The 15,648-nt window shown below is 42.2% G+C and overlaps 2 protein-coding genes across 3 annotated transcripts in view; one reads left to right on the top strand and one right to left on the bottom strand.

Moving 5' to 3' along the window:
• sntg1 (syntrophin, gamma 1) overlaps window positions 1–10,219 on the bottom strand; it is a 30,685-nt gene extending 20,466 nt beyond the window's left edge. For both annotated transcript variants that reach the window (XM_031865280.1, XM_031865279.1), the window contains exons 1-2: window positions 9,659–10,219; window positions 305–526 (exon numbers count right to left, since the gene is read on the bottom strand). The gene's annotated coding sequence lies outside the window, so the exon portion shown is untranslated. The remainder of the gene's footprint in view (window positions 1–304; window positions 527–9,658) is intronic.
• Window positions 10,220–14,487: 4,268 nt separating this feature from the next.
• The window catches only part of snai2 (snail family zinc finger 2), a 2,597-nt gene continuing 1,436 nt past the window's right edge, over window positions 14,488–15,648 (top strand). The window contains exons 1-2 of the mRNA XM_031865412.1: window positions 14,488–14,693; window positions 14,899–15,420. Of these exons, the coding sequence (XP_031721272.1) occupies window positions 14,615–14,693; window positions 14,899–15,420 (601 nt within the window). The 5' untranslated portion in view covers window positions 14,488–14,614. The remainder of the gene's footprint in view (window positions 14,694–14,898; window positions 15,421–15,648) is intronic.

The following is a 15,648-nucleotide window of genomic DNA, read 5'->3' as shown; positions in this document are numbered from 1 at the left end:
CTGCAGGAGAATATACCACAGTTTAAGTACGACAACCTGACACCTATTGTGGCTTTAAAGAAAAGAGCGGCACAACCATTACATGCCACATACGTTTTTAAATCATCGTACCTGCTGTATACCAGCAGATACACAAGTATACAGCCTTGAAAAAATGTTATGTGAGAGCCTCATTTACACAAACCAGTTCCACTCAGTTGTAATCAGACACGATTGCCACTTGACTCAACAAAACGAGTGCAGAATAAAAATGGCTCACACTTGAATTATAGAACCTGTGCCGCAGAGGGAGTCGGAGACTGACCTCAGTAGAAAGGCCCCCAGTGCTTTGTACGGTGAGATCTAGCCATCAAGCGGTGAGTTGATCCCTGATCTAAGCCGCAGCAGAGGGCCTCCCCGGATCATGGCTGTCGGACTTGGAGAGCAGTGCCGTCACCTCTCCTGGCTGGCTGTGGGTGTCGAAGAGCAGGATGAGGCTACCGCGTAGTGAGGTTTCACTCTCAGCGGTCCCTGATCGGTAGTCGTGCTGCAGTAACAGGAGGAAGATGTAGTTACAGTATCATTCTGATACTAAAACCCCTTTGCAGGTGAGGAGCGGCTGTTCAACGCAAACAAACAAACGGTCTTAAAATGAAGCTCGAAAAGAGAGCTGAATATTGTTGATTGAATGCTTCTGACTATGACTGAATAGATGTAATCTACAGTTGCCAGCAACACAGATGAATGTGATGTCAATATAATGTGACCGCATGTACGTGGGATGTTGAATCAGAAGCAACTCAAAGCTTTGTTCCCCAAATAAGCACCTGGTGCAACAAAAAGGAGATTCAAAAGCAAACTCAGAACTGTGAATTCCATTCTTCAGCACACGATGAAGGATCCCCTCAAACGCCTCACTCCTAAGAAACCTGTGGATTTCATGTGCACGAATGCCAGAACGCAATTAACTCATATTCTTCCATTTATGTATGCCAAGCACAAATGACTCTGTTTATCACGCTCCAATAGTGCAGCCTTGAGCAACCCTCCTTGTTAGTTGGCATTGTTGGCTCGACGCCAGCTTTAAGTTGAGCCGCAGAGTTGATTGTTTTTCTACAGCGGGGGTCTTCAACCTTTTTTACTCTCAGAGCTGGTGGGCGGGAGCTATTTATAGCACCGAGTTGTTCATACGGTGAAAACGTTTTTTTCAGCCACCGCATGCATCGCCTCGGTTGCGATCCCGCCATTTATGAATAGCTGTTTGTGTTCCGCCACGAAACGAAGCCTCTGTTGCTGCCTTGGCCTTCTTCGTCAGGTTGTTAAACAGAGACTGTTGTCTTTTGAGTGATGTTTTCAGCTCGTTTAGGTTTCATTCTCTGTTCGTTGACTGTTATCAGCTGGAAAGTCACATTAAAAAGGTTGCGGTTGACGTGACTAATTCCAGCAATAGCCACTCGGCTGGGTGCGGGAGAAGATCATGTTTGTTACTCGCTTCAATAAAGAGATTCCAGGCTCTTTCACTTTGGGGTGAGGTATCCAATTAATTAGGTTTTCGGTTTACAGATGATGACTTATCTTCCCGGTGTCTCTCTGGTGTGGCTTGCGAGCGGTAAAAAACGTGCGATCTCCCAGTCACCCATGCATCGTTAGCCTGTCTGTTGCACCTGTGCCCCATAAACAATTTACCTGTCACACTAGTCCACACTGCCACCCGTGGTCAACTTAAGGTAGGCTCCCAATATACACAATACACAGACATAACTAATGGCTCCTACAACGTTGGTGAAGTGGCGCTCGAGGTCAACGTACAACTTTTACCGACTGACACGCTCGCACACCGCAAACGAGACACATTTGTGAAAAACACTCTGTAACCCGTTCCTCATGAAAACAGTATATTTTTTGTCTTTTATTGACTTGGTTGTTTTCTACGGTTCATTGTCAAGTCTGCTGTGTGCTTGCTAGTACGCTAACAGCTGAAGTCGCTGACGTTTTTTAACTTAAATTCTATGTAAATATAAGTAATTTTGTGTATTTTACTGTATTCAGTTTGTATCCTTTGGTACTTTAACTTACATTAGAGGTTTTATGTGATTTACTGTTATTATTAAGGCCGTCTTGAATGTTGTACTGCCAGTCATGCTCTATACGGTCTAAACATTGCTCGTAATAAAAAATAAGTTAACTCAAGTCAACACATTTACGAGGATCTAATGCTGTACACACAGTATTCTGCTTATTGTTAGAACAGTTCTATGAATCCTCCCCTCACGAAGGTTTTTAAGTTTAGTTTGTGTGAGAGATTCAACTTCATAATCCTTGTGCAGGCTGTAGTTTTGTCGTGCTGTTGTGTTATACTGAGAGATATTTCTAGTATTTCATTAAAACCAATACATATGGGTGAAAAAAGATGCAATAGACTGCATTCATTGGACCTAATATATGTGGAATCGTTCCATGTATTTTTAATTGATAACATTGATTTTGTATAAATGTGAACGTATGCGTGTTTCACAGATGTATTACTGAAGTTTCCTTGACTTTAGAAATACAATCTGAAGCACAAGATCACAGTTTTTTTTCAGCCTGGCGCTACACTCCCCTCATCGAGCTGTCGGAGACGAGCCAGCTCTGTAATGGATGTAAGAGAGATCCTGACATCATTTGTGAACCTGCTTTTAAAATGAATGTCTTCACGTTGGTCAGCTGAAAAATGTCTGCGGCCAGGCTCCGAGGCTGGCACTTTGTCTTAGCAGGTGCCCTCCCGTACATCCTGTCGGGCACCGGGGCCCTCCCCCCCTTTTGTTTTTTCTGCAAGAATCCACAGATTAAATAAACCGAACCTTTTGTGTGCCTTTTAAGTCGAGTCAGCGCAAGTCCTTTTACAACCACGTCATCAGATATTTTCTATCCTACCAATTTACAGACCAATGTTTTTCAAATAACGCTTTTGTCTCTGACACAATGGCGAGAGGAGCAGAGTTAGATTGCCTTGGATGATGTGGAGATTGCAACGTGACATCTCCATCTCTTAGACCCGAGGACAGCTGTGGCTCCTACAGGATGATGAACGGCCGTTTGTGAACGCAGGAGAAGCAGCTGCCTGGAGAGTGCTCCAGCGAATGCGGTTTTATTACCGGAGATGGGTTTCACTTACTGTGCCGTTCACTTGTTCTTTGACCCGACACATGTGGTGCTTGGGAGTTCAGCTTTTTTTAAATTTGACGAGCGATGATAGCAGATATCATGCAACTCAAATGTTATGGCGTCCCAAAAGAGTCATGCTCAACATCAACGGCGTTACACTGACAGCATTTCACAGAATCTGCTCATTTTATGGCAGAAAACATTATGACTTTTATGTTGCAAGCTTCCAGCCTCCTCTGTTGTTAATGATCCCCTTTCTGTGTCTAGGGTGCATCTTTTCAATCTTCAATCTTTTCATACAAAACACACAATGAAGAATTATGATTCTCTATTTTTGACTTATTTTTGTGTCATCTTGAGAGGAACACACTCCCCCAACATTTGAGTTATTTCCTGATCAATTATCAGGATTTTTACCATCCAAGAAATTCACTCTGGAGAGGCTAAACTCCAAATTTCTTTCGTATTCATGAGGTCTTTTTGATCTGGAGGAGACGCAGAATTGTTTGGCAGATTTCGTTCAAGGTTACAGATTTAGTTGGTTTCTGCTCTTCGTGTGACAACACCATTTTTTCATTGCGTTTCCTTGTCATTGTTATCTATTGTTACTTATTGTGAAAAGAGTGTTGCTGGACTGTTGCGGGGCCTTGTAGGAACGTTATGGACATTTGGAGGCTTATTTGTGTCTCAAACTTGAGAGCTGTAGCTTTGTGTTTGTCTTGTGGGTTTGTTTTTGTCTGTTTGTTTTATGTACTGTAGGTGTATAATTGGAACAGATAGAAGTGGATGTTCTATACAATACGCCCTATTCAGAGAGAAAAAGAGAGGCAAAGAAAGAAAATGTACATTTTTTCTATTCCTCACTTGGTTTTAGGGCTGCAGCTAACAATTGCTTTCATTATTGATTCATCTGCAGATGATTTTCTATAATAATCAGTTGAGGGTTTGGGCTATAAAATGTCAGTTAACAATGAAAAATGTTGATCAAATAATCCCAGAGCCCACAGTGCCATGTACAGATTGCTCGTTTTGTCTGACCGATACAACAAAATAGTTCAAATATATGCAATTTACCATCATAGAATAAAAAAAGCTAATATTTATATTTCAGAAGCTGAAACCGGTGGATTCTTTTGCCATTTATGCCTTTAAAAAAGGTACATCTCTGTGGGACTTTCAGGCAATTATAGGCCTCAAATGATGATGATTATTTTCGTTATTGATTCATTTGCCTGTTATTTTCTCCTTTAATTGTTTGGTCCAAAAAATGCCAGAAAATGCATGAAAAGAAATCCACCAAATGTGGCCAGGGAGAGATCTTCAAATGTGGTGTTTTGTCTGGAGTAGCAGACCTAAACCCAAGAATATTCCATTTACAGTGAAAAACCCTCACATTTAAGCAGCTGGAACCAAAAAAATTATTTTTTTCCTTTCGATAAGCAAAACTATTGCAGTTCAGTTGACTATTCATTTCAGTTCTGATTGACTTTAGCGTAAAGAATATTGTGTAAACTTGTGTGGTGTGCAGGTTCCTCTTCACCTGCCAACTCCTGACACATTAATAAACTGAAGCGTCTCCCACAGTGAACGGCTCGCGTAAAGAGGCAGCTGTTTGAACAGTTCTGTATTTACAGAGCACATCTCACCTCTTCCAGAAGGCCTACCCTGAGCCTTCCACTTAGCACTTACTCAGCATTTATTGTATTCATACTAGTTTGTTGCACTTATTACATTTGTTTTGTTTCTGCACTATACTGTGGCCTTGGTTTATGCTCTTAGATGCTTGTTTGAAAAAAGGAGATGCACTTATGACTTCTGGTGACTAGTTGTTCTCTTGAAAACCGATGTTGAATACACTTATTGTAAGTCGCTTTGGATGAAAGCGTCTGTTAAATGACTGTAATGTAATGTAATGTAATCTCGCATTCAACTGGGCCTGTTTTGTGTGCCACTAGAGGCGCTGCCTCTCCTTCTTTGCTTTCAGATTAAACTCAAGATGGATCGTTCTGACAAGATAGAAAGAGTATCTCATCGTGCTTTCAATTCATTTGGAGCATTTGTCACAAAAAAGAAGTCTGTCATTTCCTCGTAAGTCAACACCTGAGTCCCGGCAACAGCCAGTGGAGCTCTGCAGGCCAGATGCTGATGAATGATAGGCAGAGGAGTAAATTAGTGATGGACACGTTTATAGACTGAGCTCTTGACCTTCCTGACTATGATGTATGCTTTTTGGCATCAGGGAGCCTCCAGATATCAGATGGGTGCCATCTTAAATCAGTGAGAATCATTTCCTGAACTGATATCAGGGAGCAGAACATACGCAGGATATTAAACTGTATAGCTAGAAGACAGTGGTCCTGCTGCATGTTTGATACTGATGGGCTGCGTAATTAGATTTTTCTTTAACATGTGATATAATGGTGCAACGCCTGTGGATAAATGGATTGGGCAAGTCAAGCATGTTATCTTACATGAGGGTCTTAATTAGGCTCAACAAGCAACCTTCATACTACACTGAATAACATAATTCAATCTTTTAATTATACTATATGTATAGATGTAGAGCCATTTTTCTATTTCAACTATCGAGGCCCGAGCTCCCTTGCAGGGGAAGACCTGGGGGCCTGGAAATGGCACCGTGCTGTGTGTGGAGTACATGAAAGGATTAAAAAACTCAGCATATTGCTGAAGGCTGGACTACGTCAAAATGCAGCAACACAGTGGAGGGACACATCTGCTCATTTACTAAATTTAAATGAAGGAAATATAGAACTGTCTCACAATTGCTCGGGGAAATTATTTATGAATTCAAACTGCCTGACATGAAACCAATGACTGTCTTAGGGAAATAAATGATAGATTCTGTTGACCTTAAATGGTGGTAAGCTTTACTGGAGATAAAAAGATCAGTTAGAAACAAATGACGATCGTATGTTTGCTTTCATTCCTGGAGATTTGCACGATTCTCTTCAGGTCATTTACTGAGGCACAATCTGACATAAATCAGACAACTGCCTCTAATATGACTACATATACGAAGGACTGCAATTAATGACTATTTTCATTATTCTGTTCTTTCCTGTTTTGATTAACAGTTGAATCATTTAGTCCATGAAATATAAAAGAATAGAGACAAATGGCTATCACATTTTCCCAGAGCCCCAAAGTGACGTCTTAAAAATGTCTTTTTTTTTGTTGAATCAAAAGATCAAAAAGCAAATGTAATCAACTTACTGTGAGATAAAACAGAAAAAGAAAACAGCGAATCCCCACATTTGAAAGCCGGAATCAGAAAACATATTGCATTCATGCTTGAATTCAATAACTTAAGGGACAGTTCACCCCAAAATCAAAACTACATATTTATCTCTTACCTGTCATGGTATTTATCAATCTAGATTGTTTCAGTGCGAGTTGCCCAGTTCTGAAGTTATTGGCCGTAGAGATGTCCATCTTTTCTTTTCAATATAATGGCGATAAACTCAATGGTTAACTGCTCACAAGATCTGTGGATTATCTTGAGTAACCAAGCAGAGTGCCACATAGTCACAGAGAGAAGGAAGACATCTCTCGGGCTGATACCTCCAACAAATAACAGTCACACCCAAACAATACAGATCGATTAAAAACACTATGTGAGAGGGTGAATATGTATTTTTTTTTATTTTCGGGTGAACTGTCCCTTTAAATGAAACAAAACAGTTAGCGATTCACATTTCTGTTGCTCTACTATTTGTTTCAGCCCTAAATGCTAAACTGCTTGTGGAGCGTTCGCAACTGTTAAGTAAAAAGAAACCGTGACAGCCATGCAGTCTGTTTTTGCTCTCGTAAGCACAAACTGTGAAGTGGGTTAATTGCTGCTCTGGGTTATTTTACCATTCACAGGTTGAATGAATTGCAAATTTTCCAAGAAAACACAATAAAACAATTTACAGTGCACACGTAAATGGAGCTGCGAAGCTTGTCAAGGCAGCAGAGCTTAACGAATAAGACTCTCCACGTTAATCAAATGTGACCTAAAATTGTCCAGGCTGGGTTATTTACACGTTGAAAAGCGTGAAGCAATGAAAAGGAATCCAGTGTTGGAGGTACAGATGTTATCTCTGAGGGGTTTTTGTCACTTGTATGTGAAGCAACACGCTTGTATCGTAAATCGTTACGTGTAATCTCAACCCCTTATTGCTTTAACTTGGGGCAGTTATCACTTCCGTGTGGCTTTCAGTGCGCTGGTCTGTGTTGCAGTCCTGAACCTCTAAATCAGATGGGCTGGTATATGAGGCGCATATAAATGAGAGTTGTGTCTTCTGTCTTCCCCGCCATGAGACTTCGGTGTGCATTCGCTTCATTAGCCATCAGTCTCCGACAAGACGGACTAATGGTTTTCTTGTTGCATGACAGGCAGTGACTTTGTGGCACAGACCCTAGTATTTCTTTTCTGCTCTCTCTGAGAGAGATAAATACTGTTTGTTTTATTTGTGCTGCTCCTACATCACACTGCCATTAAAAAAAAAAAAAAAAAAAAAAAAAAAAAAAAACATATGGCTTCTTTGGTGAATTCAACATCTGGAGCAGTTTGTATGGATGGTCGAGCAAACAGTTGCTATAAAAAGCCCCACAGAAACATCAGGTGTGATGCATTCTCCTCTCTGCTGCGGGGCTCTGGGACTAGATAGTGATGAAGATGTCCAGCCTCACAGTGACTTACTGTAGGCGCTCTCAGCTGCCCTTTAGATGGAACAATCGCTGCAGGAACATCTTCGCTCTATTTTGAGGAACTGTTTTCTATAAATGCACAAAAATCTGCAACATCATGCTTTAGTTTCTTTTACGTCCCCTGGAACTCATTGCTACTTTTCCTTCTTTTTTTTTTTTTTCCTGCCAGCCTTGTCAAGTTTTTTTATGCATCATTTTCAGCACAGCGCTCCTTTTCACGATCAAAATAGGTCAGTGAATAGAGCCACATGACATTAAAAAGATGAATGCATGCTTCCCTTCGAGTCCTGGAAGTGTAAGCCTTGAATATTACACATCAAGCTGCTGGGGGAGTGCAACAACATTTTGAATTTGTTAACATACTAAATTGATGTCACTGTGTACATCCGCTGCTTCCAGTAAGGCCTTGGGGACAAGCTATCCCACTTGTGTGTTTGGAGACGTTTCACTGGTCCGAATTCTTAAACGACCCGATGGGATTCAGCTGCAGGAGAAATAGCGGATTATTGATCGCTTAAGTAGGGAAGATAAAGTGTGGAGGAACTCTTTGTTGTGCAGTGTAGACATTGTTTCCAGATCATGATCGATGCCGGCGTGCTTTAGATCGGGATTGTGTCGGGTAAAACTTTGTGACAGTGCCCCCCCACCCCCCAAACTATCAGCAGATTCAGACTGCGACACAGTATGAGGGACTCAAACAAGTTGTCCTTGGCCCCCTCTCTCTCTCTCTCTCTCCCACCTGACATATTGACCGGACATGGCTGACACCATTTCAATCAGGCCTGATTTTCCGCTAGTGTCACTTGACAGAACTGCTTTGTGATTTAGGACATAAGCAGAAATTGGGGGGAGGGGATGCGTGAACGAGGACTGTAAGCGAGACCTCCAGTGCATCAAACAGATTGCTCCTGACCTATGACCAGCGAATGGACCAGCTCTGCTCAGCTCAGCGTGCTTGTATGTGCACAGAAACCACTGATGTGAGGTCTGATTTCTCCATCTCAGTGGGCTTCCAGCTACAAACTGCACTGATTGCCTGTCACCCTGTAGCCTTTGATGCGAAAAAGCAAGCCTGTCTACAGTGCACCCTGCCACGCCAGTTTACAGTTAAAGAAAAAACATACATTTCATGAAACACTGGAGGATTCAGGAGCTTTCTGCGAGGCTAATGAAACACACTGAACCAGCAGGCTGAGCTGAAATACTCCTCAGGTTTATCACAGATGGACGTCGCCTTGGTGCTCTTTCCAAGAAGAAGAAGCTGCGATTGAGCAATTTGTGAATAGTGGCGTTTAAGAAATAAAATAGCCTCTAAAAACAAAAACAAAAAAAGTAGGTTTGTTGTCGATTGCTGGCATCCAGTGCAGAGAGATTACTTTAACGCTGCTGATTAGCACTGTGGGTGAAAAGAGGTCTGCTGCCACTGCACTGGCTGGAGGAACTGCGGGTGCTGCTCGTACCTGCACTGAGGCAATGTGAAGGTTTCTGCAAGCCCACATATCCCCTCTGCAAATCATACAATAATGAAAGGGTGTTTCATCACGAGGCCCATTATAAGTGAAGTGTTCGGCTCAGTGCATCGCACACAACGTACTGATAGGATGACGGGATGCTTTATTATGCATCGGATCATATAGGTGATTGGTACATAAATCGTGGTGCGCAGCATTGAGGCAGATTACATCTTTTAAAAAAGTACATTGTAAAAGGATTAATGATTCGTTTCATGGGTGTTTGGCATAATAATTACGTTCGTCGTACACTGTATTATGAGACATTGTAAATGTAAAAGCCCAAAAAAAAGGTCTGTGAGGCTTACCTGATTTTCTAGTAACAGGTGGTGATGTCTTATTAGATCCCTTTGGACTCCAATCCCTCATGTGACGGGCTTTTTCTTATTTTAATATATGCAACGGTTGCTAAAACATCTCGGCGAAATCACAATGTATCCCTTGTGGCAGCATCGCCCACACGGCATCCTGGTCCACTATAGCCTACTCTGTAGCGATGTGCGAAAAACCGACAGGGAAAAAAAAAAAAACAGCCCGCACTCGCACATAAAACAAGAATTGTCCATATTTCCTGGGCAGCGGCGCGGTTTCAGGGATTCCTCTCCGTCGACATCTCTGGCAGCGGGTCCAGTTTCACAGCTCCGTGTCTGTCTCTCTCTCTCGCATCGTGCTGCCAAAATGACTGAGAAATCACATGCGGCTGGTTTAACGCGCGCGTCAATCGACTTCGTTTACCCGAGGCACCCGCACAACTCTGGATCCATAAATATTACATGGCTCTACTTTTTTCACTGTTTCTAGGTAGGCTACGTCTGCTGCTGCTCTGTCCCACAGGACACTCTGAGCTCAAGACGCACAAACATCTCACAAAGCGTTTTCTCCCCTTTTTTTTCTCCTGCCAATTACGTTTGCGTGCACTGCGGTCCTCTAGTGTGTGTGTGTGTGTGTGTGTGTGTGCATGTATTCACTCGGGATTCATACCAAGGTTTGCCTCCCTACAGAATGAGATCTGCGTAAAATAATGATATATATATATAATATTTGTTTTAACGCAACGCCCATACTTCAAAGTCAATTCCACATTAAAGGTGGTGTGAACTCATGTTACAACTTTTCCTGACCTAAATGGCACTTAAAAAATTAAATATGGCAGTTGTGGATTTTCTCAGTCAGACACTCATGAATGACTCAGCTTGTGTTGTCAATGAACACTCACACTCACACACAATGTGGGCCTACATATGCAGTCACTCAGTAGTAGTTGTTCTATTTCCCCAGAGGCCCTCGCGTGAGCAGCTGCGAGTTGACCAGGTGCACCTCATCGCTGTCATCGTGCCAGCTGAGAAGTCTGTTTCCCCACATGATGCAAGCGGACTCCTCTGACGTTTCATGCTCGCATACCAACCTGGGCAATACGTCATAGACTTAAATGAAAACTGAGGAGCACGTGCAGAAACCACATGCACATCAAGTGTGCATACCAACACCCTTACTACCACCATACTGTTAAGTATGCCAGAAGCATCTTTCAGCTGCGTTCGTAGTTTGTCTTTTGACTTATAGTCCATACTGCAGATGCCCTTACAAAGTACATACTGTTGCAAGCAGTATGCATTCGATTGGGACTTACTGCTTCATCATAACATTGCACCTTCAACTTTGACCCTCTTGCTTATATATCTGCTGCGCAAAGGATTGTGGGTCAAAATAGCTAAGAAAGCATGCTGGCTTGCACACTGTAAAATGCAACCGGATTTAGTAGAATATCTATATATTTGGAATACTATTTATTGGGACATACTTAATAAATAGTATGACAGTATGGGTAGTGGATCGCAGTATGCCAAAAACATCAGGATGTCCTACTGCACCCGGTTGCATTTTGCAGTATGTAAGCCAGCATGCTTTTCTGGCTATTCTGACCCACAATCCTCTGCACAGTTTATATATGAGCAAGAGGGTCAAAGTTCAAGGTGAAATGTTGTGGTGAAGTAGCATGTCTCAGCGCAGTATTTACTGAGAGTGAAAAAGAAAAAGTATGTGATTTGGATCGCAGTGCAAGTCTCTTATTCTGAAGGGGTTGTTAAATAAAATACAAAAAAACTGCAGCTCCAGACCATACTGCTTCCTGCTTGCCATCAGGCCTTCTTCCAAAAAGGGTGACTTTAACCCAAACCATGATATTTTCGTAAACCTAACCAAGTGGGAAATTTGTCAGACGTCTCTTATATGCTGCTCAGGGTCTGCTGGTGTGTGTATCAGGCTGCATCCTCCGCTTCTGAAAAGTGAAGCCAATGCAGTAGTGCCTCAAACCTGCATTCTTACTAATGGCCATCAGGGGGCGACTCCTCTGGTTGCAAAAACAAGTTAGATTGTACAGAAGGTCTATTAGAAAATAGATTTATTATCTAAAATGATCTGCCAGAGTCTGATCAGTTTGGGTTATTTCACATGATTTTTGAAGCGTGGACGCAATTGGAAGAAGTATAAAGCTAACATCAGGCCATAAACATAATGGTCGCATGAGCGCAATTATACACAATAAAGATCAGATTCTGGAGGGCGTTAACCAACCTGACCGTCTGTACATACAATGTTAAATTTTGCACACTCAAAAATACAGCTATTATGAAATAAATACGTACACAAAGGTATTCACATACACATACGCAGATGCAGTTATGCGTCGTCTACATATACTCAGATATATGTGGATTAAGAGTAAACAAAAGCCCGTGCAGGAGCGGTGTGGGCTAAAAGCTTGAGCAAAGGCGCTCCTAGAAACTCAAGGCACGATAAACAGGATTACATTAAATGAAAATAATGAGGAATGGGAAGGCAATTACAAAACAAAGAAAAAAAATACGTCTCAGTCCAGTTCATCACACGTCACTTTAATGGGAAGTTAACAATGTTTGTTTGAGATGTTTTTTTAAAAGAAGATCATGAATGATGGATGATATGCAAAATTTAACAAAACTTCATCTAAATGAAAATGTAACCACACAGAAGAAGATGAAGATGTCTAAACTGTTAGAGACACCTGGATGTTGCATTGAGAAGCTGCTGCTGCCGCTCAAGAAAAAGCATCCTTTTCCATGTGCTTGACCAGAAATCAAAATCATGTTCAGGTTTTAATTGAGCACATTTTTGCTGGTGTTACATTATCCCATAGGGCCAAGGATACACGGCTTCCACTCGGTTAATTAATTTTCAAGTTCATAAAGTACAGCCTTTGCTTTTCAGAAATAGTGATATGATTTGAGTCAGCGCACCGTGCTTTCTCTCCCGCTTCACGCCTGTCAGCAGAGCAGCATCCACATGCTCTGAATGCAGCGAACAGAACTGAAGCATGAAAACTTCAGGAAGGCTTTTTTCTTTTTCTCCCTCCTGGCTGTGCTCCGTCTGCTTCTCATGGAGACGGTTTGGTCGGTGGGTGATATTGATGTCAATTCATTATCTCTTACGGTGTACGATGTTTTCTGCTGGATCACCACCAAAACACCGCCACTCCTCACACATCCTACTTGCCATACCTGCTGAATGTGTGACAGTAGCTGGGAGTTATTATGGACAGATAACCTTCCCTTCCCTTTATAAATCCAAGTGGACACAAAGGGAAACTATTCATGATCTGCAATCATGTTTTCCAGATAAGATAAGCGGTTCACAATTAACTTAAGGCTTGCCCCAGACATAAGGTGCTTTTCATATCTGCTGACCTAGCCAATCAAACTGCTCCAGGAGCTGCTTTTTGAAATCACTAAGCCTTTGCCTTTGTGTTTTCTCCTGCCTTGTTACCTTTAGATGTTCAACCCTTGCTGCCCCTGTCAGAAGAACCGAGTTGAACACAAGGGGGCGTAGACTGCTAAGTTTGCCTCTCCGTGTCCAGTTCAGCAGCAGCAGGGATAAATTTGATTAGAGCATCATGTCTGACCTTGAGAGGGAACTACTCTAAAATTTACATTTCAAGGAGGACTGCTGCCTTATTGCATTATTGGCGAGGAAATGTGTGGCTTTCTCCACACACAACTGCATTAGGAAGGGCCGTCCTCCGGCAAAGCCACAGAATGACAATGTGGACGGCAGCATGTAGGCCGGTCCAGTTGTTGGTTTTATCATGAAGCCACAGATTTGTCTGTTCAAGAGATTGTATAAATGGCCAATATGGCCAAAATCTTCCATTCCGATGTAGGTCATTTCATATCTCGATAACGATATATATCATGATATGGTATGTTTTCTGGTTATTCACTAAATACATACTCCTTTCTATACTCCTGTGTAAATTAAATACTTGACAAATAAATAAGCATTTTGTCCAAATGAACACAACAGTTTCAAATGAAACTACTGAGAAAATAAATAAATACATATTTTCAGCTATACACTGTCTTTGTTTACGTGCATGCGCACAGAGTAAGACAATATGTTGATATTGTATTCCCAGAAGAAGTATTCTTATCAATTCCTGAGATTTTCTGAGACATTTAAGCCAGTATGTGCTCGTCATTATCAATTTAGACAACATAATTGCATATCACGATATCATGAATATCGCATATATATATATATATATATATATATATATATATATATATAAAGAAATGTTCATGATTAGAAGTGCTGGTGTTGGTGGGGATGTATCCAATTCAAATAAAGAAATATGCCACAGGATAATCAGTCCCCAGAGGTTTGTAGCACAACAATCAGCAGCAGCATGCACACTGTGTGCAGTGATTACATTAGCAATGGCATTTTAAATAAATAACCCTGTCTGCCTCACCCGCACTATTCTCTTATCATTTTATTTTCCTTGCACTTTAATCTTTGAGATACATACATACATACATATTAACTGTACTGACAACAGTATGATACACTTGCATCCTTGCAGCACACACCAGTCTAGCACAAAGCACCTGTCTAACTGGAGAACATGGCACTAACCCAGCCCCTAGGGGGGGGTTATGCGCTCCTGTAGGCCAACAGCGTTTTTTGAGCTCCGTGGTAAAAGCGACTTTTAATTGGTTTGAGGTCCCAGTGTATGTAAATAGAAGTGGATGGCTCCTCCCATGCACCTGATGGGGAGTATTTACAGCTCTTTACAGCTACTCGCTGCACTGTTTCCAAGAGCGCAGCGCCGCACCATGACACTCCACTGGACTTAAGCAATAAGGATTTCCGTCTTCTCACAGTAAACTCTCCGCTGAATTTTCCACGACAAAAAAGTTGGGCAAAAAGTTGTCCACTTGTTTTCCAAGATGCCACGCTCCTTTCTGGTCAAGAAACACATAAACTCCGCAAAGAAGCCAAATTATAGTGAGCTGGACAGCCCAACAGGTAACGTTTCCAACCTGTCTGACTTTAACAACTTGTTTTAATGTTTCTGACAAGCAGTCGCGTTTTCTTTTTCTTTCTTTTTTTAACTTAACAAAAGTTTTCAAACTTATCTGCCCACTTTTTTTTTTTTTTAATCTGTGCTCCTCACTCCTCAAGCGATGCCAGGCGAGACCTGATCATTCATTCTACTTTCTTTATTTTGCAGTGTTCATCACGCCGCACATCTACAGGGGCCTCCCCTTGCCTGTCATCCCCCAGCCGGAGATCCTGAGCCCGGCAGCGTACAGCCCTATCACAGTGTGGACTACCAGCAGCTTGCCGCTGTCTCCGCTCCCCAGTGACCTCTCCCCCATCTCTGGATACCCTTCATCGCTCTCCGACGCCTCCTCTAAAGACCACAGCGGCTCTGAAAGTCCGAGGAGCGATGAAGACGAGCAGATGCTGCCCAAACTGACAGACCATCACGGAGTCGAGGCAGAGAAATTCCAATGCGGCTTGTGCAGCAAGTCCTACTCCACGTACTCTGGACTGCTCAAGCATAAACAGCTGCACTGCGACGTCCAAACGAGGAAATCCTTCAGTTGTAAATACTGCGAGAAAGAGTACGTGAGCCTGGGAGCTCTCAAAATGCACATCAGGACTCACACGTTGCCTTGTGTTTGCAAAATATGCGGGAAAGCTTTCTCCAGACCGTGGCTGCTCCAAGGACACATCAGGACGCACACGGGTGAGTGAATGGGGAATAGCAGAGGGGCCTTCAGTGTGAAGAGGGCTGAATATTCGTTGTGGGCTTTAAGTAATTCAACCTAGTACGTGACTGAACAGCCTTCTGGCCCGTGTTGCACAGCTCATAACTGAGGCTGACGTTACTGTGAAAACTCTCAGAATGTTATTACTTCCTGTAGGTTTACTTTTGCTTATGTGTTGAAAAGAAAAAAATATTGCTTTTTTTGGG

This window comes from Anarrhichthys ocellatus, unplaced genomic scaffold, assembly GCF_004355925.1.
Source record: "Anarrhichthys ocellatus isolate YVR2014 unplaced genomic scaffold, GSC_Weel_1.0 scaffold32, whole genome shotgun sequence".
NCBI classification, from domain to species: domain Eukaryota; kingdom Metazoa; phylum Chordata; class Actinopteri; order Perciformes; family Anarhichadidae; genus Anarrhichthys; species Anarrhichthys ocellatus.
This window is presented reverse-complemented; position numbering and strand designations above follow the sequence as displayed.